Source organism: Anopheles stephensi, chromosome 3, assembly GCF_013141755.1.
Source record: "Anopheles stephensi strain Indian chromosome 3, UCI_ANSTEP_V1.0, whole genome shotgun sequence".
NCBI lineage: Eukaryota > Metazoa > Arthropoda > Insecta > Diptera > Culicidae > Anopheles > Anopheles stephensi.
This window is the reverse complement of record NC_050203.1, coordinates 10,393,873-10,421,633: the sequence shown is the minus strand read 5'-3', so window position 1 is coordinate 10,421,633 and position 27,761 is coordinate 10,393,873. Positions and strand designations below refer to the sequence as shown.

At 45.9% G+C, this 27,761-nt stretch overlaps 2 protein-coding genes across 2 annotated transcripts in view; one reads left to right on the top strand and one right to left on the bottom strand.

Annotated features, from left to right (window-relative positions):
- The window catches only part of LOC118513135 (puromycin-sensitive aminopeptidase), an 11,004-nt gene extending 6,709 nt beyond the window's left edge, over positions 1–4,295 (top strand). Inside the window, exons 4-6 of the mRNA XM_036058561.1 lie at positions 825–2,465; positions 2,538–2,815; positions 2,908–4,295. Of these exons, the coding sequence (XP_035914454.1) occupies positions 825–2,465; positions 2,538–2,815; positions 2,908–3,466 (2,478 nt within the window). The 3' untranslated portion in view covers positions 3,467–4,295. The remainder of the gene's footprint in view (positions 1–824; positions 2,466–2,537; positions 2,816–2,907) is intronic.
- On the bottom strand, positions 3,728–27,761 carry LOC118513137 (homeobox protein Hmx). Its single transcript, XM_036058562.1, has 5 exons — positions 26,613–27,761; positions 15,758–16,282; positions 15,588–15,692; positions 15,346–15,449; positions 3,728–5,491 (listed from the first exon to the last, which is right to left on the bottom strand). The coding sequence occupies exons 1-5, from the start codon at positions 27,403–27,405 to the stop codon at positions 4,922–4,924; spliced, it is 2,097 nt and encodes a 698-aa protein (XP_035914455.1). The 5' UTR covers positions 27,406–27,761; the 3' UTR covers positions 3,728–4,921.

The following is a 27,761-nucleotide window of genomic DNA, read 5'->3' as shown; positions in this document are numbered from 1 at the left end:
AAAATGTGAGCAAAAGGGAAACAACGTTAAATGAATGAAACGAAAGCAAAAGTCGTCCGTCCGCACCGTGGCGAGGTGAGCCACTGATGGGAAGACTCAGGCACACAGATTGGGTTGAACAAAAAGTAATGCAATTTTTTAAATTACTTTTAAAATTTATTATCATATACTTTTAGGCATTATTTAAAACATATTTTGTTTTATTTTAGTTTCCCCCGAATTTTTTTCATTTTAAAGCTACTTTGGGCATGGTCATGGGGCATGGTCACTTAACGAAAGGGAGAGTGGGAAGTCGTGTTGCGTCGGTGTGGTGCCAACTGCAAGGTAAACGACCTTGTCAGACAACGTAAACATTTGACCACCACCAACCCCGTTTTGCAGCTAACGCGCTACGGACCAAAATAAATTGTTGACTTGCCATTAAACCATATGCACCGTACCCGCGGCCACGGATGAAAGAAAATATGGACGAGCTTAGCTGTCCGTTTGTTTTCTTCCATTGTGTACGGCCTTAGAAACGGGTCTTCTAGTAGCACTTTTAAAATTTGTCTGCTGACTAGGAATGTTCTTTTCTAACGTTTTAAAAATGTTTGGTAAATGTTACCATTCTGTTCCGTTGTTTTACGGGGCAAGTGCCGTTGGGTCGCCAAACATGGTGCGTCCGGTGTAGAAAGAGTCTTTCTCTAGGTTCCAAAATTCCTGGTGGATTTCTGCACTAGTTCTCAAAGTTTTAAGATGCTTTACGGTTACTTAAATAAAAAAAAATTTGTCTCATGCTTCTCTTGCTCATTACTCCTCTTCTACCTTTTCTGCACCATTTGTAGGTCGTGTCGGCAACGGATCGCATCACGCTCAACGCACTGGACCTGAAGATCGGCACGGCGACCGTCACGTTCAGCGAGCAGACCCTCACCGCCCAGGACATACAGTTCAATGCGGACCAGGAAACGGCATGCTTCGTGTTCGGGTCCGAAATACCGGCTGGCGCCGCCAAGCTGACGGTCAAATTTAGCGGCGAACTGAACGACAAGATGAAGGGCTTCTACCGTAGCAAATACTTCTCCGCCACCGGCGAGGAACGGTACGCCGGGGTGACGCAGTTCGAGGCAACCGACGCACGGCGATGCTTTCCGTGCTGGGACGAACCGGCCATTAAGGCCACCTTTGACATTACGCTAGATGTGCCGCAAAATCTGGTCGCCCTGTCAAACATGCCCGTGCTGGAGCAGAAACCGAACGCCACGGATAGTACCGTGCTGGTGACGTTCGATCGGACACCGATCATGTCCACCTATCTGGTGGCGGTTGTGGTGGGCGAGTACGATTACGTGGAGGACACATCGGCCGACGGGGTGCTGGTGCGCGTTTACACGCCCGTCGGCAAGCGCGAACAGGGCCGGTTTGCGCTGGACGTCGCGACCAAGGTGCTGCCGTACTATAAGGATTACTTTAACATCGCCTATCCACTGCCGAAGATGGATCTGATTGCGATTTCGGACTTTTCGGCCGGTGCCATGGAGAACTGGGGACTGATCACGTACCGGGAAACGTTCGTGCTGGTCGATCCGGAGAATACGTCCCTTATACGGAAGCAGTCGATCGCACTCACGGTCGGGCACGAAATTGCGCACCAGTGGTTTGGGAACCTGGTCACGATGGAATGGTGGACACATCTGTGGCTGAACGAAGGGTACGCCTCGTTCGTGGAGTTCCTCTGCGTGGACCATCTGTTCCCGGACTATGACATCTGGACGCAGTTCGTGACGGACATGTACACGCGTGCGCTCGAGCTGGATTGCTTGCGCAACTCGCACCCGATCGAGGTGCCGGTCGGGCATCCGTCCGAGATAGACGAGATTTTCGATGAGATTAGCTACAACAAGGGCGCGAGCGTTATCCGGATGCTGCACCACTACATCGGCGATGAGGACTTTAAGCGAGGAATGAATCTGTACCTTACCCGGCATCAGTATAGTAACACGCGAACGGAAGATCTGTGGAATGCGCTGCAGGAGGCGAGCAGTAAACCGGTCGGTGCGGTCATGTCGACCTGGATCCAGCGCATGGGATTCCCGGTGGTGCAAGTGCTGTCCTCGCGGCAGCTCGACGGCAACCGACGTCTGCTGAGCATCGCTCAATCGAAGTTCTGCGCGGACGGATGTGAAGCGCCGGAACAATCGCTATGGCTTATCCCGATCAACATCTCCACACCATCGTCGGCCAGTGCCGTTTCAACGGTGCTGGAAGCGTCCACGGCGGAAATCACGGTCGAGGGCGTTGGAGAGCAGGACTGGGTGAAGATCAATCCGGGCACGATCGGATACTACCGTACGCAGTATCCGGCCGAGATGCTGGAACAGTTTCTGCCGGCGATCAAGAACAGGACACTGCCGCCGCTCGATCGGTTGGGACTGATTGACGATCTGTTCGCGCTGGTACAGGCCGGCAAGAGTGCGACCGTTGATGTAAGAAAGAAAGAGCTTTATTTCGATTGAATTGAAAATAGTAATCTAACTCTTCGATTCCCATTCCGACAGGCCTTGAAGGTGATCGATGCGTACCGGAACGAAAGCAACTACACCGTATGGTCATCGATCTCGAACTGTCTGGCCAAGCTGCAGCTGCTGCTGGCCCACACGCCGGCCGAGAAGCAGTTCGGAGAGTACGGCGTCCGCTTGTATCAACCGGTGGCCGAGAAGCTTGGCTGGGACGTAAAGCCGGGCGAGAGCCATCTCGACACGCTGCTTCGTTCGCTCGTCCTCGGCCGGCTGGTATCGTTCGGATGCAAAAAAACGTTGGCAGAAGCTAAGAGAAGGTAGGAGGGAGGGAGGGCTTTCAAACAAGAAAACGAACCCTTTACAACCCTTTTCCTGCCTTTTTTCTCTCTCTCTCTCTCTCTGTCGGCAGATTCGATGAACACGCACAAAACAAAAGCGTCCTACCGGCCGATCTTCGCAGCACCTGCTACCGGGCCGTCCTGCAGAACGGTGACCTGGCGACGTACGACGAAATGCTACGCCTGTACCGTGCGACCGACCTGCACGAAGAGAAGGATCGCATTTCGCGTGCCCTCGGTTCGATCGGCAACGTGGACATCCTGCGGAAGGTGATCGATTTCGCGATGTCGGAAGAGGTGCGTGCCCAGGACGCCGTGTTCGTGATCGTATCGGTTGCCCTCAACCCGAAGGGGCGCGACATGGCGTGGGACTATTTCTGCGACCACTGGCAGGTACTGCTGAACCAGTACGAGGGCGGCTTCCTGCTGGCCCGCCTGATCAAGTACCTGACGGAGAACTTCTCCACCGAGGAGCGGGCGCTCGAGGTGGAACAGTTCTTCCGCGAGCACGAGTTCCCCGGCACCGAGCGGACCGTGTCGCAGTCGATCGAAACCATCCGGCTGAACGCGGACTGGATGAAGCGCGATCTGGACGCCATTTCCAGCTATCTGAAGGACCAACAGCAGTAAGCTGTTTTGCGTACGTTCGAGCGCAAACACAGAGGTAAGGGGGGACAGATGCGATAACACAGCAGGACGACGAACTAAATGGAGGAGGAGGAGGAGGAGGAGGAGGAGGAGAGAGGAGAGGACTCGCACACGATAACGGGCGTGCCATTGATGCCGTGGAGTGAACGTACTAAGTACAAGTACTGAGCAATCGTTTGTTTGTTTGTTTTGTTTTGTCTGTTATGTTGTTTTGTTCTTTATTGATTGTTACGTTCCACCATGTTTTTTTTTCTTCACCCCCCCCCCCCCCCCCATACACATACACGCAAACCGCGTGTTTTGTTTGCACTCGTAGTAAACAGATGGGTTCCCCGTGTTGGCTTAATAGAAGCTGCCGTAAGCTTCTAAGGCTAAATTTTGTGTGTGTGCGTGTGTGTATCAGAAGTGTTTTGCATTTAAGCCAAAGTGAGTGAGTGTGTGTACGTTGAACGATCACAGAGAAGGGAAAACAAACGCAACGGTAGTAGAGTACATTGACGTAGAGCGATACAACAAAAAACGAGTCAAACTTGAGCAGGAGATAATTAGGGCATGATTTTTCGTTCGATTTATTAACCACGCAACACGACAGCGTTAAGCAATAAAAATAAGTAATTTGACTACGTTATGAAAAAAAAAACAAATCGTTTGTCTTGACCTGAAGAATGACCCTAGTTTTGCGTTAAATGAAGGACACGGTGGGGACATGATAAAACAATTATATTTCGCAAGCAGAAATACGAGGAATGTTTAATTTGTAACTAGTTTTTTTAACAAGCAATAAATCTACTTTACGTCACAGAAATAGTAATTTACGTCAGCTGTCAATTAAGTTAATTTTAACCTGGTTTTTGGTTATTTGTTTTGTACATTTAGAATTATTTTCATAAATTTGTCCCTTTCATTCCACACAGTGCAGAACACTCGATAGCGCCCTCTATCCGTCGAGTGTAGTAAACACCACACCAGCGCCATCTATTGGTGAGCTTTATTTGTATCGGAAAATTCAAATTTCAATGCTCTTTTTTATCGACTAAACATTTATCACCCCAAAAAGGTTACAAAAAACTATTTCTTTCCATATGAATAATCAGTTCATGGTTGGTTTTACGCGTTTTTCGCATTAGTGCAGGAGAATTACATTTATTTGACTGTGTAATCTTTTTCCATCCGGTTCGGCTCACCACCGGAGCGGTATGCTGAGTGTGATTGATTGAATTTGGTGAAAGAAGTTTTAAACCATGTACAAATTCCTTAAAGTTCGCAATAAATACTTAGCAATTAGAAGACCGAACCCTACCAGCTCATGCTACATCCCCGTACAGCACTGCAAATACATTTTATGCAAATTTGTTTCCCGTCCACTGCTATTTACAGCGTCTCACAATCGATCGTTAGCTCGCCGCCACCGTCGCCATCGTCGTCACTAGTATCAGGTCACGTGACATTGATTTCCTCGTCCGAGTCGTCCGAGTCGGCCGCCGATTCGTACTCGTCGTAGTACATCGGCGTCGCCGCACTTCCCTGAGGCTGCAGATCGGACGAAGCGCTACTGTTCGAACGACCCGAGCCACCGACACAGCCGGACGTGTCGGGCGGATAGAAACCACCGAGCGGGAAATGCGTCCCAGCACGATTGCCGGTCGGTGTTTGCTCCTCAAAGTCGAACTTAAAGTCACCACCGGCACCGGGCTTCAGCAGCTCAAACTTCGACTTGAAGGTAAGCATTGGTGGTGGGGCAGGTTTCGGTGAGCCGGACGGTGTTGTTGCCGGGGGAGGATGGGCGGGCGGTGGTGGTTGACCGTCCAGCGGGGTGGAGCCTTGTGTGGGTGATGCAGGGGGAACGGGCGAGAGGGAGGTCTGTCGATCGGTCCGGGCGTCCGAAAGGTCCGGGTTCGGGTTGTTCTTGTTGGGAAGCGTTTGATCGCGGGAGCCTCCGTTCGCTAGCAGTTCGCGTTCCTTCGAGTTGCGCCACTTCATGCGACGGTTCTGAAACCATATTTTCACCTGGAAGGGAGAGAAGGGAAGAGGGCGGAATGTGTGATTAGAGATTTGTTGTTAAATTGTCTGCTCTAGGGTCTGATATCTGAAGGCTTCTTTCATGTGCAACGCATAGTGGCCAAAGTGACATAAAAAATGCCTCAGATATGGCCTAATTAGCCAAAAAATTGCGTCTCAAGAATTTTTAGTAGTGTTAGCTCTCTGTGGAATCTTTGTGGGAAAAATATGAGCATCATTAGACGCTTCTTTAGCCGAGCCTGCCCTTATAGCATCCTATTCATTCTGGAGAATAAGAGCGATCTGTTGTCTAGATGGCGGTGCTGGTATTAACATGGCAGAACCAGATAACGAACTCCATCCAGACTATCTCACAGGAAGCTAAGGAGATCAAGGAACCCAGAAATGGCCGGCCAAGATCTCCTGGCGTAATATTTCTAATTAAGGAGAAGAATTCATTCTGGTGAAAGGATATCAAAATGAGGCCAAGATCCAACTAGTGGTAAGCAGAAATTGTTGAGAAAGAGCTGGGGACAAACCCCAACCAATTCTGAACTACATAGTAATTGTAGTGGAGAAGCTCTAGCCCAGCCGTCTGAGTCACGCTATACAGCTGTAGCAGTATAGGAAGACTAGACCAACTTGACATTGGACATACAACTTTAGCCCTTTATTTTCTTAGCTACACAAAGTCAGCAAAGGCATCAAATTAGTCTCCCATAACAAGCCCTAGAAGTCAATCGTTGGTTAAGCTTTGCAACACAAATTGCTCATCGGATCTTGTAAACGTCATCAAGGATCAAGGTTGCGGTCTAATGGATGAATTCTAGTCTCTAGTCGGACATAGCTCTATTCTCTAGAAGTATTGTGTAAAGAGAGATCGCTGTCCCATGTTCTTTAAAAGTTGGCCCAACCTAAGAGCATTGATCTTAAACGGTGCTCAAGACCATCGAATAAGATTGCATTGGGCGAACCAAGAATCTTTTTCCAGTAAAGATGGCTTGTAGAGAAGATTCTTTTGATAGTGATGCGCCCATTGCAGTCTTATTCGATACTCCTGATCCATGTGCAAGAGGAATGTTCTGAGGTAAGGCGACTAATCGCAAACATCAAATTTATTATACGAATTAAAGAGGATTGTTCGGGCCTTAAGACTTAAGCAAGGAAGAAATAGTGAACTGTTTGTTCCTTTGCAGTATCTGCTAAATAAATAGTGAAGGAGATCCGCCGGTAGCAACGCCAGATGTCACATTTAGTACAGCAAATTGCATACTTTTGGGGCCTAAACACGAAACAATCCGTTTCAACGTGGAACAAATCAGCACAACCCCGACCTAGCTCATCCTTCTAATGAACAATGCTGCTCGTGCCCGTGTGTGAGTGTGTGTGTGTGCGTACTTTAAGTGTATTTAACTTGCCTACCGATCGATCGGATATCCCGCAAGTCATCAAATTTCATGGCAAATTGTGTGGCGCACAGGCTCCTTCAAAAAATCTCGCACACAATTTGCACTGTGATCGGTGTAACGGGGATTCGTTGCCTTCGTCGGGCTTTCTTCTGTTTAACCATGCTCAAATTTCATACCCACTCGCGAAGTCCTGTTTGTCCATTCCATTAGAGGCCGCTCGTTTGGGATGCTGGATTTTTCTGGCTAGAAATTCAATCAAGAGTTGCCCTTGCCAAACGTCAAACTCAACCCGCCTGCTGATAGCGTATGTTCTCGGTGAAGAACGACGGCCACACACACACACACACACACACTTGAAACTTTCCAACATTTGTTGTGTGGGGTGGCCAGCCACGGCGAGATCTGGCGTTTATCGATTTTTTTTTCGGCGATAGAACCCACCCCCCCCTTCCAGCTCGCATTTTCCCAGTTTTCCGTCCCTGTGCGCGCCATGCAATATTGTTTACTAGAATGGTATCCGGTTGTAATGGTTCACACTGGCCGTACAACTTCCCGAGCGGCCTGAACACTGGTTCAGCTGTATCTTACAACTTTGTAACCACAACGATCTTCTACACGTTCGGCGCAAAAGCCTTGAAGCAAACCACCCGACCCGGAAAAAGGGGTGAACGGAAATTGCAATTACTCATAAACAGAACCCGGAACTCGGCAAGTGAAAACTCGCCCGAAGGATCTCCCCCTTGGGTGGGTCATGGGGGGTGTTTGGAGTTTCGCATGCAGCCAAACGACAGCAAAAGACAACCACTACACCACACCAAGCACTCCGGTCCTGGCCGGTCTTCATCGGCGAGGTGCGAAACGGATACAGTGTAGAAAAACATGGCACCATGGGTCGTGTCTCCCTTGGTGAAAAAGGCTCCCGGCAGAACTCATCGAGCAAGTGTGAGTGAGAGCAAGCGAGCGAGCGAGAGAGAGAGAGAGAGAGAGACATTGGGACGAAAAGTCCTGGACACCCAACCCAACGCGTGCAGAGTGTTTTGTCCACTGCCGGTGCCATCCCGACGGGTGACGACACTTTTCTACATCCCAGCCACAGTCCAACGAGCCGGCAGGGCACACCGCAGGGAGCGGCGGCGAGGTGTAAATGCGTGCGTGCCGCATATAATTCAGAGGCAATACACATTGCCCGCCTTTTCTCGTAACTGTCACCGGCAGACACTTTAACCCTGGGTGACAATTACGGCTTTCCGGTGCGCTTCTGGCGCAGGAGGAGGAAGAGGGTCTTTGGTCCTCCTCCGCTTGTTGGACGGATGGACGAGCGAGCGGTCCAGAAGCGTCCGACCCCAGCTTAGTTTGTATTTGGGGATGTATTTTTTTATTGTTGGGATTCTAATGATTCTGAGGGCGATTTTGGACTTTGAAGAGTTCTGTAAGAAGTATGCGAGTACTAATACTGATCCAAAAGGCCTTGGACATCAAGCATCGCTGGGAAATTACCATTAAAACACATCCCAAAAATTCAAATCTAATTAACAACTACTAAGCATCTTGGCTTCTGACGCAAAACAAAAGACCCAGACCAACACATCAACCCTCCCAAGTCGCTTGTTTGCTTTGACGAATCAGCTGCGAGCCGGCATTGCGCGTGAGAATCACACAAAGTGGTGTCATTAGCAACAGCTTAATGCGCTGGTATCGATTAAGAATAACTAAAATTAAATAAGCATTATCAGAAACGCTCAGAAAGCAATCGATTCTTAACCTTTGCACCCACCCCAACATGGGACTACGTCATGGGCGTTCTGGCGACTCTTAAGACTTCCCCGACGTTCAAACAGGCAGAGCAAACAAGCAGCGTTTAATTGACGCAAATACGCGGTTTTCTTTCCAAAACTTTCCACTTGAAGTATGGAAGTTCGCCCACCGGACCGAGGTATGCGTATGCGTCACAGTAAATGATTCGTTCGTTGAGTCGGGGCTGAATACTATTTACTTTGGTGATTGTAGCCGTGCTGGAAGCCATCCGGTCGCAACTGGTTTGGGTTTGGGAGAGAAATTTTTCGACCCCGGGATGTAAAGTCACAGATGACGACCGGTAAGCTCTACTGCAAGGTATGGTGTAGGAGAGTTTTTGAACTCTTTCGGGCATTCGTATTAAATATCCAAGATGGATGAATCCCTCACATCAGGATGATACGCATCGGCTATACTGTAGCTGGACTGGACTGTAGCCTCAGAAGGCGATTACTGATGCCTCCTTCAAACAGGGCCTCAGGCTAACTTTAGATGACTACTTGAAGCTGGTAAACACTGGAGTCGAGCGTTCAAGACTCCAAAGGTAGCCAATAGCAGGCCGGATGTATGGCATCAATTCTACGATTTCGCCAGTTCCTATTTCTTGGTCTTCCTCCTCCTCAGACCTTAACCTTCCGTGAATTATTTCGTATGGAGCGTAGCTGGAAAAGCCACCAATCGCTCTTCCTTTTTTTAAGAAAAAGCTAAGCCTTCCTCTTCTTCTTTCTTGGACCAACGATCTCTTAGGTCATGCCTGCCATTTCTGGTTTACTAGACTTATTGATACCGCATAGTTGGATAGTCAGTCCTCACATACTGGGGGAACGGCCCAGATGAGATTTGAAACCCTGGCCTGCCGTGTGAAGACCGGCGCCGTTATCTACCACCGTATCTAACAGCGGGCCGCTCGTTCAACAGCTCAGTCTATGGATGTAATTAAAACAGTTTTTAAGGTCTTTCCCAGGGAAACTGTAGCATCAACTTTGTTAGAGGTTCTGTAACAGGCTTGAAGCTTAAGGTCGATGCTGGTGGAGGCTGTTTTGTATTCAACTAGTTGATTGCAATAGTATATTTTAATATGCTTGTTTATTAAATGTAATAGAAGATTTTCGCTTCCATTGCGAGTCTCTAAAGTTTATCCCGTACATCAAAACAAATAGAGTCCAAAGTCTCATCAAGTATATCACGACGCTAGAAGTAAGGCGATTGACCGCATCGGTAGTGTTAGTCTGTAGTGGGATGGCAGAAGGCTGATCATGAGAATGGCGCCGGACGACCCAGCCCGTAAAGTCCTTTTAGGCCGTCCACATGGACAGAGACGCTGTAGTAGGCTCAAATTGAGAAGGATGGCATCGAAGTGTCGAGGATTGTTGCAGCAGACCAAGACCGCAAGAGGTTGTATCGCTTTATTTGTAAGTAAGTAAGGTCGTTGGGATAAGTGGCATATTTGAGAGATCGCTAGAGTTGAAATTGTATATCACGCCATACAAGCTGTGCTACTTACAAGGTGAATGGATCATTTTAAACGATTGCTTTTAAGTTCTAGTTAAGCCAAGGATGAACATGCAGGACGAAGAATGATGGTGAGAGATGCTGAGAAATGCTATCTGTTTGACCTATCTCTGTGATATAGGCCTAAGACTTATTGAAGGATGATTCCATGCTGAGAATTACTCAACAGAGTTACTCGGCAAAGAATTCTGGATAACTCAACTATGAAAGCTACAGTAAAATGAGAAGACCTCATCATCAGGCCACATCTTCACCAGTACAGCTCAATTTGTCAACCATACCTTTCATCCAACACATTCACAGCATGCCACATTAGCACCACCATTAGCGCTGGTTGTGCTATTCAAATGCATCCAAGTGGAATAAAATGTGTGACCAATAACTGCATTTTTCCAACACTTTTCCCAACACACCATGTCCAACGTTTGATCGATGAATTTTGACACCGTTTAATGTTTTGTTTTTTTTTTCCCGGAGGCTGCTCTCTCTCCGAAGGCTGACATGACAAGGCTTTTCCTTCGGCAGATGCGCTAACGCTCGTAATAAGGTGAAGTCAACAAGCAAAAACGGATGTCATCACACCGTGGTTATCGTGCCCAGTTCGCAACACAACTCAGCTGCACAATTACCGCACCAATGTCACAGCACCTTGTGGTCTCATTTGTCATCTCGATCAGCTCGATTCCATTCGTTCCACCCGAGTCAGCGGCGAGTGAGCGATTCGTCGCGCCGCTGGCAACAATCAATCACTGCCCTAAAAAGGATCCGCGTTCTGACGAGAAGAGAAGTCTTCGGGGTTTTTTTTGTTTCCCACCGAGATCTAGACCGTCCGGATCGGTTAAGGAACTTCCACTTGAACGGATAATCAGATAAGCTCGGGAGCACTTTACCGCTCGTCAAATTTACATTTCAAACGCTCAAAGGCTTCTCGGACTCAAAAAGGACTTAGTTTAGTAAATAAACACACACACACCACACGACGCTAAACACCCTCGGAGTAAGGTGGTGGAAATGCTTGCTGCCCTGTCTCGAAACCAAAACAGCCGGAACGTCGTCGCCCGACGGCAATGACAAGTAAATATTTGAGAGCGTCCTCCCCCAGCACAGTGTTGCCGAGGGTGGTAATCAATTGCAGTGATGCTTATCCAGACAGACGTTTGTATGTTTAGTGTTGTTTTTGTGTGTGTGTGTGCTTCTTCCAACAGTGAGCCGTGTGCGGTTGAGTTTTCACGGGGGTCGAACAGATTTCGGTTCGCGAAGAACGCCACGTGCAACGGTGCGTATTGGAAAAACGGTCCATTAAGCATAAATTTGTTATGCCAGAAACGTATGTTCTCGATCATGGTGGTGGCCGTTGGTTGGGTTGAGGCTAATCTGTGTGTGTTGGAGGAGGGGAGGTAGTTGAGCGTGCCTGTTATCAAGATGTTAGTGGTTAGTGGTGTGTTAATCGACACAATCACTTCCTTATTGTCTGGAGCGTTTACATTGGGAGAGATCTTGGGAGTGTTTAGTGCCCAGATTGGATTAAGATAAGCAAGGAGTAAATTAGCAGTTATTCTAATCAACTTTGACAATGATTTGAGCTTAGAATTCAATCCTATTATAACAAATGGCCATCATCATTGAATAATAAATAATGAACTATGGTGAATTAATGCTTTTTTCGCAGATGATGACGCACTATCGATCATTTTTCTTTGCTAATGGTCTACTAAGTATGAAATGAGTAATTAGTTATTCAAAACTATAGTGTGTTTTTCCAAATAAGCAAAATATTTGTAATATTTTTGGTCGAGACAATAACGGCGCCGGCCTTTACACAGCAGGACTGGAGCACAAATCCCATACAGACCATCACCCCGTAAGTAAGGCTGCCAGAAATGGCAGGCCCGAACCTCTCGAGGTTGTTGTGCCAAGGAAGAAAAAGATAATACAAAACACTACAAACGCCTAATTCAATAATTTATAAATTTTTCAAAATGAGAGGATTTTTCAAGTCTCATCTGAGCCTTTCAAGTCTCATCCCTCCATCGGGAGGCCTTATGCGGTATCAATAAGACTTCTTCTTCTTCCTTGGAACTGTAACCTCGAGAGGTCTCGGCCTGCCATTTCTAGCTTTCTGAGAATTTCTTTTTACCCGTAGCAAAGTAGTCAGCCCTGCATACGGGGAGTCGGTCTAGATGGGATTTGAACCCCGGACCTGCCGTGTAAAGACCAGCGCCGTGATCGCATCGGTCACCGGACCGCCCCTATCAATAAGTCTAGTAAGGCAAAAATGGCAGGCAGGACCTAAGAGGTCTTTAGGCCAAGAAAGAAGAAGAAAAAGAAGAAGCCAAAAATGACTCGCATGACCCTAAGAGGTCGTTAGGCCATGAAAGAAGAAGAAGACGACAAGGCGGAAAGGATTTGATCTCTGGTTATGCCGAGTGCAGACTGGCTGCTGCTATCGCTTCGCCCTCTGAATCGCCACATAAACTAATCTAATCGTCGTTCAATGCCGTCAACAGAATTATGTTTGATCTTCTAATCAAGTGTCCCAAAACAACAAGACAACATAAAATTGGCGGACTTCATGAAAAAATGAATTAAAGCCCACTTTTCGTATAACAAATTTTTTTCCTCACTCTACTTGTGGTAAATAAAATAGGCATAAAACACAAGAAAAGTACCACCTGTGATGATTAAATTAAAAAATCGCACCTTCTCTCCCTTCCGTCCTTCCTTCCATCGATAATTATTTAAAAGAATCCTCACCTTCCAACAGGGCAAACTTTCTACACCTACACCCAATGCGAAACAGGGGACGAACTGGGGCGATAGATTGGAAAATTAATGAACGATTAATTTCCGGCGCTTCCATCCACCATCCAATGCATCCCGACCCTGGGGGCAAATATTCATGAATTTATTGAAACATTCCTTCAGCTACTGGCCACAAAGGAAGCAGAAGAAAGTCCACTACCACTACGGTCAGAGGGAAGAAAATAATTTTCCGAAGATCCGAAGAACGAAGGAACAAACCGACCAAACAGGACGTAATTCATTTCGCTGGAATCATTTCACGGATCATGATCATCAATGAGATTATTTCACTTCACTCACCCACCCTCAAGCTTCTTCCCGCTCACACTAGAGAAAGCGGAAGAGCAGAGAGTTAGGGAGATAGAGAGGAGGGGGTTGCGAAGAAGGGAAAATATTCATTACGCTCTTCTACCGATAACAATCGGATTAAATCAATTTCCTAGCTACACCGTACCACCCCGATCCTTTTGCTCAAGCACATAAAGACTCTCTCTCTCTCGCTCTCGCCCTCTCTCTCTTTGAGGTGATTTTCCTTCTGGAGAAAAAGCGAGCAGAAAAAAAAACAGGCGAAGAGCACATTATCAAAGTTGGAAAAATGTCATCTCCAGACGTGGAAGCGTTCACGATGAGAGAGTATATATGTGTGGCCCACATCCGGGAAAGCGTGCATACGCCTGTGTGCGTGTGGAGGGAAAAACAAGGCGAAGAAAATTCCTACTCCTCGTACTCGTCATGTGTTTTTGTGCGCAGCCGAGATTTATCCGCAAAACCGTAAGCCGAAGTAGGAAATAATCGCTTCTTTATTTGTCATGTCGTACACTGGTTTGATTGTTTGCTTTTTTTCCCCCTCCCCCAGAAGGGAAAACTGGGAACTGGTGGGGGGTGGGGGTGAGGGTTTGCCCTGTTTTTTGACGGGCATAAACGGAGTGAGGAAACTTTTCAATTTCGGTACCACCGGTCGGCGGTAAAGAGGGTGGAAAACAGAACAGTTTTCGGGATTGCATGAAGTTAATGGCTTTTGGTTTTCTGGTCTTTTTCCAGTCGAGTGCAACCGGATTACGGTGCAGATTATCACGCAGCAGGGGTGGTGTTGGTGGTGCAAGGGGGAACCGGGGAAGAACAAAAGAGTGGGATAATTTTCCTTTCCTTTTTTTTGTGGTTCATTTTTCCATGGAGGATTTTTTTCTTTTTGGCGAATGTCTGCTGTCGAATGTGAGGTCATGCCTTCATTTTGTGTAAAGAAGCCTTCATTATTCAGCAGAGAAGGCTTTGGCGAAGGAAAAATGATAACAACAAAATATGGAAATCATTAGTCATCCTTGTTAAGTTATAAAAAATGTTAACTTACTTCCCAAAAATAAATAAAATACTTAAAAAAGAAAAGTAAAGTAAAAAAATGATTAGAATAAATTGAAAAAGGTGTTAACATTAATAGGAAAAAATCACTTAAAATTAATCACCCCTGCCCCTACAAAAAAACAGCCGGAAAATTCGATCCTTAACCACCAAAGCAACTCCTCCTAATCAAACCGATGAGTCGGTAATAAAATCCCATTTGTTTTCCCCACAAATTCGACAACAAAATCCATTAACAACCAAACACGAACGACCACCATTTGACCATTAATCAGTGCTCTTGCGCTCGAAGTGGAAAATTCAAAGTTTTTCCTTTTGCCACCGCCGACTGGAGAAGGGGAAAGCACACAAATCAGGGCAGCGAGCCTGAATTCCTTGAGTCCTTGCGTTCGGCGAGTCCGTCGAAAGACGAATAGCAATGCCACGGTTTCCACGTCTGCGTGGAGTCTGCGCACTTGAATGGGGTGCGCACGTGTGTGTGTGAGTGAGCTCATCTCTCGTCTCGCTCCAACTCGCTCTCTTTCACTCTCACTGTACTAGGAAAAAAAACAACCCAACTCTTATTCGACTTTTCCGCAAGATGAAAAACTGGATGCACTGGCTCCAGTACATAAACGGAACTCGCCCCAAAGCCCTGCGTTACACATCTTCACCCCCCGACCCGTTGCTGCCATCTTTCTTTTTTCGTCGTTGGGATTATTTTTCTTGTTTTTCCCCCAATTTTCCCTTCAAGTTTTGATCGCTTCTAACCAGGGCGGAGCTAAGTCCAATCTCGTTTCACCGTAGCAAGAAAGGAAGAAAATTTTCTTTCTTCGCAAAGCGGGGGAGAAAAAAAAAGATGGCCACTCGCGCCCATGAGGGGATCCACTATCAGCGTAATATGTTTGTGCTAAAATGTGTGGCCATTAGTTTTCCTGGTGGAGGGAGGAGGGGGAGGAGGACGTTTTTCCATGCCACCGCATGAATAAATCATGATCCGGTGTCCCTTACCTGAGAGTCCTTAAGACCGAGCCGTTCCGCGAGCTTCTTCCGATCCGGTTTGCTGATGTACTTTTGGAGCTGAAATCGCTTCTCGAGTCCTTTCCGTTGGGAGTCTACCAAGAATCAAAACAATCAAGAGATTAAAGAGCTAGGACAAGGACATTTAAGAACGAGATCTCCTAGCTTAGATATTAGAGTTCCCCTAAAATCCTGTCTAGGACCTCACCAAGAATTGGGTCTACGACTCTTACCAGAAAAGACGGCTCGCCGCATCATCCCCCGCCGGGGCTTCCCTCGCGTGGAGTGGGCCCACGGGAAGCCTTGCCCAGGAGGCAGTGGGAAAACTTGTGGTCCACCTGTGGAAAGACGTTCCGAGATGTAGTCGTGGGGTCGGCGAACGGCCCACCACAATTCTACTTACCCGGTATGTAAGGATTGCGGCAGTGGGCCAGCAGCGAGTGCAGATGGGGATGGTTGAGACTGTGGTGCAGAAAGGGCGTCGGTCGACTCGGAAGTGGTTTCGCAATGATTTTATTATCTCTCGGCTGCTGCTGCAGTGCCACCGCTGACGGTTCCTGCAGTTCCGGGCTGTTGGGTAAGCTGCCAGACTCGCTGGTACTGTTACTGCTGCTATTGTGAAGGTGGTGCTGTTGCTGCTGTTGCTGCTGATGGGGTGCCCCATTGCTGCTGCCCTGATGCCCGGTCGGACTACCGTTCGGGCCGACGGTAAGATGCTGCTGCGGGTGATGAGGTGACAGTGGATGTGGTGCCTGATGGTGTTGGTGATGATGATGGGGATGATGATGAGGATGGGGATGGGGAAGCTGCTGGTGAGGGTGGTGGGGGTGGTGTGGATGAGCGCCCAGGAATGCTGGGTTGGCTAAGTGGTTCTGTTGGATCAGGTTCTGCTGAATGTAAGGCCAAAGGTGCTGTGGTTGAATAAATTCTGCAACGAAGCGGATGGATGGTTCGGGATGAGTTTGCGAGCGTGATTCCTTGGTGCGGTTCTAGAGAATTCGAAGTCTTTTTTTTTCGCTGTAGACAAACGACAATGACCGCTCGGAAGTTCAAAGACTGGTTCATGATCATAACAAACATCATCAAAAAGGGAAATCCCGAGCAGCTTAAACGAACTTAATGTGACATACTTCTGGAGATCTCAGATGCCGGTTTTTTTTCTGTCCCCGTTGCTCTCAAACGCCTTAGCGTTAAATGTCCGGAAATGTTTGTACGCATCTAAACTGTCTCGGTACAGTGTTCTGGAAAGTACCGACCGACCATTCAGGAAACAAAAACCCTCCCAAGCGTAGCTTTATGAGGCCCGCGACGCGTTAACGGCTGGCGCAAAGTTTTCGCATAAAAACTTCCACGTTAACACCTTCCACCAGGGTGACGCGCTAAAATCCCGACGCTTCAAGATTCATCTCCATCTTCTTGGCGGCCATGACAGTGCTGGAAGATGTCTGCCGACTGCGGCGCAAGAGTTGACAACAACTCTCATTTGCACGTGTGCGTGTGTGAGGGTAAGATTATGAATTTGATATGCTCATATCTTTCGGGACTCAATCAACGCGGAAAATGGCAGCTCGGCCACGGTGAAGCAGGAGGGCCAATGTTGTTTTGTTGGCATAACACATTCTAATCATCCACTTCCGGAACTTCTAATCCTTCGGAACGCTCGTACACGATGCCGGGCAGACGGCTTAACTGACGTGGTGCTGCCAGCCCCCGACACACAAAACCTTTGTTATTGCATGTTACGCTAAATTTCCAACTACCCCAAAAAAGCCAAACCCGCTCGTTAATTGAAGGTGCCACAACGATACGCTTTTTCCCAACGAGGCCTGACTGACGTCGGCAGATGGGTTTGGGTTGGTTGGTAACATTGCGTTGTGCGGGTAACTTTCGCCACAAAACGATATGATATGGCTGGCGAGCCTGCACGATGAAATGCAGGAATTCTGTACGATCTCCTTTCCCAATTTGCCTTGAGCGGCTGTCAAGTGCTGGTAGGCGAACGGGTTGGGAAAACGGCATTTTGATGAGTGTAAAATTAACATCGAACGGATGTTTCAAATACAAAAGGCAGAACGCTTCAGGATAGTGTCAGTTGCTGGCTAAAATTCAACAACTCAGACGCGTTGTGTTTTTAGACGGAAAAGGTATGTTTTTTAATTGTTTTGAACAGGTTTGAAGTTTTGATATGCTTTTTGAATTGTTAGATTTTTCAGTCCCGGATTTAGATTTTCTCGATAGCAATAAATATGCACCATTGAAGGTTGTGGATCTTTTAAGCAGCTCTTAACCAGCTAAATTTAAAGGACGTCCAAGTTAAAGCACAAGCAATATGCCCGTCACCGATTAATAAGAAATAAAATAAAGCACACTAATATGGCGGTATTTAACTAATTTACACAACCTGTAACGGGCCTGCGATCTGTTCGAATCAGCGACGAACCCAGGATATCCAAAGCTGTTATAGCTTTCGCTGTGGTTTTACTGTTTTGGTGAATTAATCGCATATCTTTCAAATCTAGTAAAACATTATTGATTTATGAATGATTTACGAAATATTTTATAGCAATTTGCAAAGAATATTTTAATATATGGCTATGAATATTCACAATAAGCTTCCTAAGCAGCATTTAAGCAGCGATAAGGTGCGATTTTCCTCTTTACAAGATATTAATAGTTCGTGCCGTACTATCAAGTTTCAATCGTGCTCGTTTGCCTACTCATATGCCTTTTTTGAAACTCAATTCTTCTGATGTTAGGCAAGGCCAATGAGGACCGATGACGGTGGTTGTAGAATCCAATTCAATTTTAATCTCCAAGAATAAAGATCAATTCCTTGTGTATCATATTAAAAACATTTAAATCACTCTACTTTGCCATACTCTCAGACAACAATCGATCTCTTCACAACACCACCACACAATGGGAACAAAACCCGTTAGCGAACCTTTTTCTCCGTCAAGCGTCATACTGCACAGATTCTATAAGCTCAATCCATTCGCATTAGATTGGAATACTGGAAGTTGCTCAGATTTTCCATCATCAGCTGGAACCTAATCTGTAACAAAAACAAAAGCCAACCGTGCTGGTACGCTTTCTTGCGCTAACGAGCAACGATCGAAACCACCAAACCGACCCGACTGACTGATAAAAGCGCAAGCGAGTGTAACCAGCGGAACATCCTCCGGCGGGAAGGTTTGTGAAGGATTTGGGCTGTAAAAACATTGGATTATAATCATGTTTAAATTATTGCGTCTATTGCCCGCTCGGTGAGCTTGCACCGAAATCTGGCGATGGCTTAGATAGACAGACAGACAGCCGCTGTGCTAGCGCTAGGTCCCTGGTCCTTCCAGCTGTATTCACCCTGCAGGCGCTTTCAGCAGGGACAACCGCAAGGGATTTCCTCCTCTTTGGGATGCGGTGTTTTTTTTTCTTCTATTCTCCTGCTAAACACCAGCAGAAGTAGCAGCATCAGGAGGAGGTACTGGACGTTGAATTGTTATTATTGTACAAGGCTCAACGTCCGGATCGGGTCGTTTAGAGCCAGCTTTGAAGCGAGGTTCGGTCGGTTCCTGAAGGGCGGGAACTCTGCACGCGAGGTTCGATCGATGAGTCCTGAGGACCGGGCTCGGGTGTTCAATCAACATTTTCGCAGCCTCGACGGCACCTTCCGGGTTTATTGCTCATTTCTAACGATTTAACGATTATTGTTGCTTGATGCAGTGTGCGTGGCATGCGCTTTTTTATTGTTCTTCACGTGTTCGGCAGTGTTTTTGGTTTGCAAAAGCAAACAGCAAGGAAAAAATGAATAACATTGGAAGGCGTATCAAGCAGAGGGCTCGGGAGAACCTAGCCCGGAGAAGAAGAAAAAAAAAACCGGCCACCAAACTGTCATTGTGGCGTGTCGAGGTGATTATAGGCAGTTATATGATCAATTGATGATGAGGACGCCCCGTACGTTTTTTTATGCTTTTTAATGGTGGTTCAATGTAATCGAGATTTATTTTATGTGAAAATTTAGGTGCACACAGCCATGAATCACTTTTTTAATCCAATGCAATGATAAATTGAAGTGCTCGGTGGCCATAATTTAGAGGATCGTCATGAATAAAGGCACGGTAAGCGCTTTCTCTGTCTGACTGCTTTGTTGTGACATGTTCTCTTTAAATTTCTGTTATTAAAATAATTGACAAATTCCTAAAATTCGGCCCTACTCTGGCGTCAATCGGTGTCGGCAAGAGAAAACTCCCTCAAAAACACGATTAAATTAAACATACACCAGCACTTGAACATCGAAACCAGAACGCACCATTCACAGCATAATTAATATGCAATTAATTAAGCACATCATCCCGTGTTTTTATGTGTGCTGGTTGACCACAAACTACACACACACACACACACCGACCGACATTCCACTTGTCTCGTCTTTTGGGAGGGAGGCCAAAACAAATTGACAACCAAAACCCCCTTCGCTGGTGTCGTTGTTGTTGGTGAATATTCTCTCGGACCCCCAGCGTGTTGCTGGGCACCGACACTCGGGAGTGGGGCCGGCAACAAAAAAAAATGGAAAGAACTGCAATGCAGGTGGGGTTTCCTCATTGGGAACAGCTTTCCCGTGCCGTGTCCTTCTCTCGCTAGAACCGGGTCGACCATCATGTATTACAATAACAAATTACAGTGATATAATTTATATGCAATCGCGTAGAGGCAACACAAAACAAACAAGCTCTTCACACACACACACTCGCATAACTACCCATTGTTGCAAAACATGCTGGGATGAGCCATTTTGAGGGGAAAATTACAAAAAAGCGAACCATGTTACAGCATGGATCCACTTCCGTGGAAACATCATTCAAAGTGTTGTTCGGGTTTTTTTTATAGACCGGCTTGTTGAAACAAATTGGAGTGCTTCCAAAAATTATTCCAACACGAGAAAAAAAGGGGGAAAAGCAGATAAGAGAAGCATAAAAAATGAGCTTAAAGGGTCAAATGTCGAAATGAAAACCATAAAACTAACAATAAAACAACCGTCAATAGAAGAAAAGCAGGAAAAATTGAAACAATGGAATAAAAGTGTTAGCAAAACATAAGAAAAAAGAGTGAACAATAAGATAGAAATAATTAAAGAGAATTTTAATAAAAACATAAAACATAGTGGAATGAAAAATATTTGGAATGTAAAAAACGGAAAAAAATAAAACCTGTTAAAAATACACAAAATAAAATTTAAGCCTTTCAAAAATCCATCAAAAATCAAATAAAAAATATAAAAATAAAATAAAGCCCCTTTTACGTATTCCTGTCCTGGCAGTGTTCCCCAAAAAGTAAAAAAGTGAATTAAAAATTGAAGAGCATAAAATACAATTTTTAAAGCAAAAAACACCTCTCACATGTGACACAATTTAAATGAACTGTTTGTGAACGCTCTCGGCGCCATGCTTGTGGGCTCCCAACCCACAGCCCACTGGCCACGATATAAATATTCATTACACAATCATGTTGTTGAAAACTCCCCCGCCCCGAGCACGCATATCACACCTCGTCCAGCCACCGATTGCCTCATCCCGATCCAGGGCCATCACTTTTCCACTTTTTATCACTGTATCAGTTTTCCATCAAATGGGCATTTACATGGGTGAGGTTTTCCGCCCGGGTTTTTCCCACACACACACACCACACAGCACAAGGATATACGGAACAAAAACCGCAAACATTGGACAGCAGTGGACAGCAGCAAAAGCCCTCGCCGAAGCCTCCTCGTTGGCGGTTTGGGGCTCGGGAATAAATGGAATCATTTAAATCACCCGTGTGCTCGTGGTGGGTCATCCCGTTGGAAATTGTGTACTAGTTTTAAAGCGCAGCAATTTTGTAACTTTAATTTAATGTTTTTTGAGCTTATTAATCGGGTGGTTTTTGTGAAGTTCTTTAGTACGGTGATATGGAATGAATGTGAACTTGACTCTCTTCCATATCGTTGCAGTGTCATAAACAGATCATTTACTCATTTAAAATGTCTCATCTTACGGGGCAACTTTTTCCCCTGTCCCAGATAAAGCCAACCTTGAGAGAATATTGTCATTTTGTTTTTCTTCTTGAGGAAAAAGAAAATCGCATCCGGCAGAAAACTTTTCCAATTTTTCCCCGGTTCGGATTCCCGTTGTCAGCCAAATATCGATCGAATTTTCCGCCTTATTGTGTGACAAAAGATAGTGGCTTTGTGTGTGTGAAAGAGAGAGATAGAGATTACGATCTACGTAATCATTACGGCCATTGCCAAGTTTTCTGCTTAAAGTTCTTTCCCCCAACTGGCCGACTTCAAATATTCAAAACACAATCGTCTATTTGTGCAGACACCAAGTTCCATCCATTGGAAAGGAAAGCTAGGCAGGCCGGAGGAGCAAACTCACTCACACCGGTGACCACCACCACCAACACCATCGCCAGATGCTCGTCCTAAATTGAGTTAAACGAGAAAAACACTTAGCACGTAAACTGTACCAGATTTCGACTGCCACAAAATCTGCCTCAGTCGCAGATTCACCCTCGCTCTGGCGTTGCTCCCTCTCTGTGTGTGGGTGTGTGTAGTCCCAAACGCCACTTAGTCCAAAAGACATAAAGTCAAACCCTTAGCGCCATGTCGATCGATCCTAGAAAGCTGGCGTCGAAAGGGGGTTGGGAAAATCCTGGGTGGGCCTCCTCGTAGCAACTGGCGACGTCCGGGAAAAAAGCCCGAAACCGAAACGACCAAACGACGGGTAAAGATTTTCCCCCTTGTAGTTCCCTCCCCCCCCCCCCCCCCCCCCCTTTGCAGCACCTTTCCACAAGCAGCCCCGTCGTCAAGGGTGGAAAATAATATAATTTGCGTCAGCTGGCAGCTCACTTAGAGGATCGTTCGGTCGCGTCCAACGGCGGGAAAGTTGAGTTGTCGATGAAATTGGCATCGTGTTCGGCTCCGGAGTAAAAGGAACGCGCTTTTCCCTTTTTTCCAAGGGGGTTTCCCCCCAAAAACACTGGAAGGAGGTTGGTGAACAGGGGGAAAACACACAGCTCGTTAGCAGTATGAACATGTTCATACGCCGGATGTGATTTTCCACCGCCTGCCTTATTCCCACTAGCGCTCTGTTTTCCATCTTAAACGTTTCCCTGATCCTGGACTGGGAGATTTTTTGGGTGCACCCCAAGAAGAGAGCAATTTTTCGATCCACACCCTGGTAGGCAAAGTGCTTGTCCGAATTTCGGACCAGACGGCCCACACAATTTTCGGACGAGACGGACCATTATGTGGTCAGCCGAGGGTTCATCGGCTAGATGTGTTTATAATTTCCAGTGCCCGGGCATCTAAACGAGCTTCTCGGCTTTTGGCTCGCATCACGTCTAAGGACATATGTAACACATTTCCGTACCGAGATCACACCGGAAAAACAGGGAGGTGGGATGGACAATCACAACCCTCCCGGTCGAAGCCAGCCACGCAAACACCGAACCAAAGCAAACGATAGCACCGAAGAAACCGTTGATGATGGCCGTTTTTCCTCCAGTTTTTCCTGCTTTCTGCAGGGGGGCGAAAATCGATCTACGTCGTCATCGTCGAATGTCACTTGCAGACGGCCATACTCATAAACGAGCGCATAAGAATCATTGAATCCATATTTACCCTCCTACCAGACCCTACCGAAGCCGAATGGCGATTGGAGTGAAGCAAAAAAAAAACACCAGCCTTATCCCACCCCCATCAGTCCTCGAGCACCTTTCCAGTCCTCGGTATAAAAATCAAAGCGATATAAATTAGCTTTCCTTCAGCTCGGCCTTTCCGGCGTGACACTTTTGATGGGTGTTTTGCGGTGGTGGTAGAAGAAATTAATGCTCTACCACCGGAGACGGCGCGAGCAACCGATACCCCGAGCTCCGGTTTCTCCGTCACATCCGGTCCGAAATACCGGAAGTTTGGAGGTGAAAATAAGTGTGGTATAAATTATCGCTGGCACATAATCAATTTCCCGAGCTTAAGGTTGCCATGGATATGGATAGGCTCGCTTGGAGCGAGTAGTAGATTATGGATTTCGGTAGTGGATTTTTCCGAAAGCTGGACTGCTCCTAAGGGATCGAAGGAAAATCGATTGTTGATGGACTAGTAAGTGATGGGTATGAATTTTTATCGATTGGCTAAAGAATATTATAAGTACAGTAAGGTATAATTTGATAGAGTTTACAGAATAAATCATGATAGTTTGGCTACTTCATTATTTGGGACTTTTGTTATGAGTACATCTAATTTAATTCGTATTAGTTAGTTTTCATGAAGCAATACGGCCAGGCCGTTCTTTATGAATAAAAAAAAATAGTTTTCATGAAGAAGTTATAAAACATTCAAATTGTACAAAAAACACTATTCGATTGTGTAGTGATCCCTCAAGCAGCGCTGTTCCTATTCCCATTGCTATTTGTTTTGAGGAAAATTTATTAGAAACAGTATATAAAATAACTTAGAAAAATTAAGTAAAACTATCAAAAAGCACGGCGATAGTATTATAAAATTAGAAAAGTCTTTGAAATATTAAATAAGTCCAAAATCAAATGAGTAGCATGAAATTTCAATCTTTTAGACACTAAAATTAAAGGAGCAATAGGAGGAAATTAAGACAGGACCTCGAGATGAAAATCGATCAAAAATTGGTTTTGTAAAATTGTTCATATAACGTAACTATACTGACACCTACGAGACATATTTTTCTCCGTTACTGAAATGGCTTTAAAAATCGTTCAAAAATACAAGTAGCTATAAGACAACCTTTTTTAACGTAAATAAATTTTTGTAGTAATTAAGTAAACGGTTTTGGCTCCCAACCTTACGACAAAGGAGCGATTTATTTTTTCATATTTTGATTTTTAGTATTTTTGATATCGGATATATTCATTCAAATTTTTAAGTGAATTTAGGCACTTTTATTTACCTTTCAAACCATGTATTTGTATTGAAGAAGAGACACGCAAAAGCGGAACTAGCAAATTTATAAGTGATGCTATAACATTAAAACATATTTGACAGGCATAGCTTTAAATGAGTACAGAAAATTGAAAACCCAGTGTAAAAAGAATGCAGTTTAGTTTTTAGAAAAAGAAAATATAACAAATTAGCGAAAAAATATAGCAAAATCAATCCTCCTACCCAAGTCGGCTAGGAACCGATTCCATGCTTAATATTGTAAAAAGAGTAAAATATTTGACGAAAAGGCACAATAGAAGTATATTTGTCGAGTCACAATCAAATTACTTTTTAATAATAAAGCTTTCAAAGTAAGTAATTTAATAATTCCATAAAATAAGTTTAATCGTTCAATAGCTCACAATCCTCAATCCTCATCCTACGATTTTTATTAAAATAATTCCAGCAATTTCAGAGCAATTATAACTTTGTAACACATTCTTATCAAATGTAAACACCGCGAAGCAAATGATAAACCACCATAAAACAATGCAAACAGAAATCCGCCGTCTGCCGTTTGCGTCGCAGAATTGCGTCAATCATTCAACCCACTGGATGACGCTGTTCCTGTTTGTTTCTTCTGCACTCATCTTTGCCACACATCACCCACCCGACACCCACAAATCCCACACCCCCCCCCCAAAAACAAGTTGTTTAACAACAGCAACTTATTCACTGCACCGAACGACGCATTTTCCTCACCACACGGGCATTCGAGGAAATGAGCTCGCTCACCCATAAAAATCAAACAAACCCCAAAACCAATCAAACCGGTACCACCAATTGACGCGTTCGCGAAATGGTCGGCACGCCACAAAAGGTTGACCCGTTGGGTGGGGTGGGTCCTCCCGATCGTGTCGACCACTCAACTGATTATCGACTGTGCAGTGGCTGCTGTTCATCTATTTGTATAAATGAGGTGTTAATTGCATATAAATTATTCCCATCCCGTGGCAGTGGACGGAAAAACGGAAGAGCCCGGTCGACTCTCCGTCCAGCGACTCTGGGCCGGTGATGATAATAAACTGCTGCATTGTTTCCGGAACGGTCTCAAGTAGTGGTGCATCGGCAAAATGAGCAAAACGGTGGCGGATAATCGAAAGCGATGCAACCGGTGGTAATGGTCATGCCCAGCATGCAACGGATGCAAGCTGCAAGCTGCAGGAAAAACGATCCCCCCCCCCCCCCCTTTTCCCGGGATGGTCAGATGGCCGGTATAAGGGCGCTGGATGTGGCTGCTTGTTCATCAGCTACGCTTACACGCGTATCTGACGGTGTGATACACCGGATGGGATGAGCAAAAGTGCATCCTTTGCCGAACGCATACGTGACGACCCGACCGGCCGGATAAGGACGGGAATGAAATCAGATCATAATAATTACACACGCCAATCGGATAATGGGTTCGATCGGGCCCGCCCGTCGTGGGTTGGGGGGTGGAGAGATAATTTTCCAACGCTCGGGACAAATGAGTGGACGCTTCACGCTTCCTATCCGGCTAAAGTGGACTTGCTGACCATACGACGACAACCCACACACACACACTGGAAAAATGCGTCTTTTTCAGGCATTTGTCGGGTTGGAAAATCGAACTAGTGACTGATGAGCATCGTGCTCGACGAGACAAAACGCTGGTTTTTGTGTTAAACACTGTGTAGTATCACTGATGAACACTTGTACAACACTTTGGAAGGACAGAAAAACTATGGAAAAGTCATCAGTCTCAACAGATTTTTCTTTAAGCGAGAGGGTTTTCAAATAAAAATTATTTTTCTTCTTTTAAATAAAACGCTTTCTTATTTTTAATGTAAATTTCAATAATTTTCATTGGACATGTTTCTCTGCCAGGACTTCGAATGTGAGAGGTTGCTCTGGAAAGCTCTGACAGGAGTCTGCAAGGGAAAATCTCTTCGGCAACATTAGTCACATGTAGATGCTTTGACGACATTAATTTTATATAAATATTTTAACGTTTGCTTAGGAAAAGAAAAAGCGATCCATTTGATCCACAATTTATGGATTTTGAGGACTGAAGAATCATTAGGGATTGCTCCGAGGACACTAAATATAGTCGATAATGTTGAATGGACGCTCAAAATTGTCAATTATTTTTATCAAACCTCCTTCTTTCTTTTTGTTAGGTTTGAGAGACTTTGGCTTTAGTCCGATATAGACCAATCACTCATAAAGACACAGATTCACTCAACCACATTAGATCACTACTCAAACAAACTCATTCTAAGACACATATACACCCGCACCCCAAACTTACCATTCCTAACTTTAACGCAATCCTTCTTGTCGCCCAGAATGGCGGACACACTAAACTTCAGCACCGGTTTGCTGCTTTCCTTCAGGATCGTCTGCTTGCCCGGAACCACATACTCCCCGAACCCACACTTTTCACACCGAAACTCAAACTCTCCCAAACCACCGTCCCCGTCCGGACCCCCTTCCTCCTTCCTATCTCCACTGTTGTTGTTGTTGTTGTTATTGTTGTGCTCCCCTTCGGAACCTCGTTTGTCCGCCCCATTACCGCTCGCCGGACTGGGCAACCGACTGCCCGGATTGAGTTCCGCCTGACAGTGGCCACACTTGGCACAGCAGAAATCCATCTGCTCGAGCGGCACACCAGCATCGTCCGGATGGGTGCGGAACGTTCCGCCCGATCGTCTCACGATCGAACCACCATTGATGGACGACGGAGGTCCCGCCGGTACCTCATCGTCGGAGTACGCCGACGAATGGTGATGGTGATGATGATGCTGGGCCAGTAGATGATGGTGATGCAGATGCTGCAGATGATGATCACCCGATGCTGGGTGATGGTGTAGTCCGTGGAAGCTTTTCGGAGAATCACACAGACTTGCCGAATCTTTCGGCTCGTCAAACTCGGGATCACTGTCCGAGATGGAGGCGAGCGATCCTGCGTCGCCGTTGGACGCACCAGGCAGAACTCCGACCGGGCTGGATCCGTCCGTACAGCGGGACACTTGTTCGGTCGGTGTGTCCTTATCCTGCAGGATACTGTCCACCATGAACGCTGTCGACATGGCAGTGGACATGGTTATTGCCTGCGAGAGGAGTTGTCGATTGCACTACAAACACTCACGATGCTAAGCCCCGATTAAATCACACAGCTGGACATTGAATTGCTCACAGAAAATACACCGGAAAACAGACTTCTCTTCACTTCACTTCAAGAACACTTTCCCAACAAAATTCTTCTTCACACTTCACCATCACTAAATTGCACAGGCTTCTTGGATGGCAGGTTAAAAACCAATAATTATTCCAACTTCCACTAAAAGGATTGTTTTTTTATTCCTTTCACTCGAGATCAATCACAAGTAGGCCGTGTCACCACACTACTTTATAGGTGCGTCTTCGATTCGCGTAATTCGTACAACGCACCGTACAG

Bases quoted from the DNA above. Each gene is read 5' to 3' on its own strand.
- LOC118513137 (XM_036058562.1), bottom strand. From the start codon at position 27,405: ATGTCCACTGCCATGTCGACAGCGTTCATGGTGGACAGTATCCTGCAG. The intron at 16,283-26,612 runs GTAAGTTTGGGG...GCTTCGTTGCAG, and splicing joins TTGCGTTAAAGTTAGGAATG to AATTTATTCAACCACAGCAC. The intron at 5,492-15,345 runs GTAAGGGACACC...TCTCCCTTCCAG, and splicing joins TCGGTCTTAAGGACTCTCAG to GTGAAAATATGGTTTCAGAA.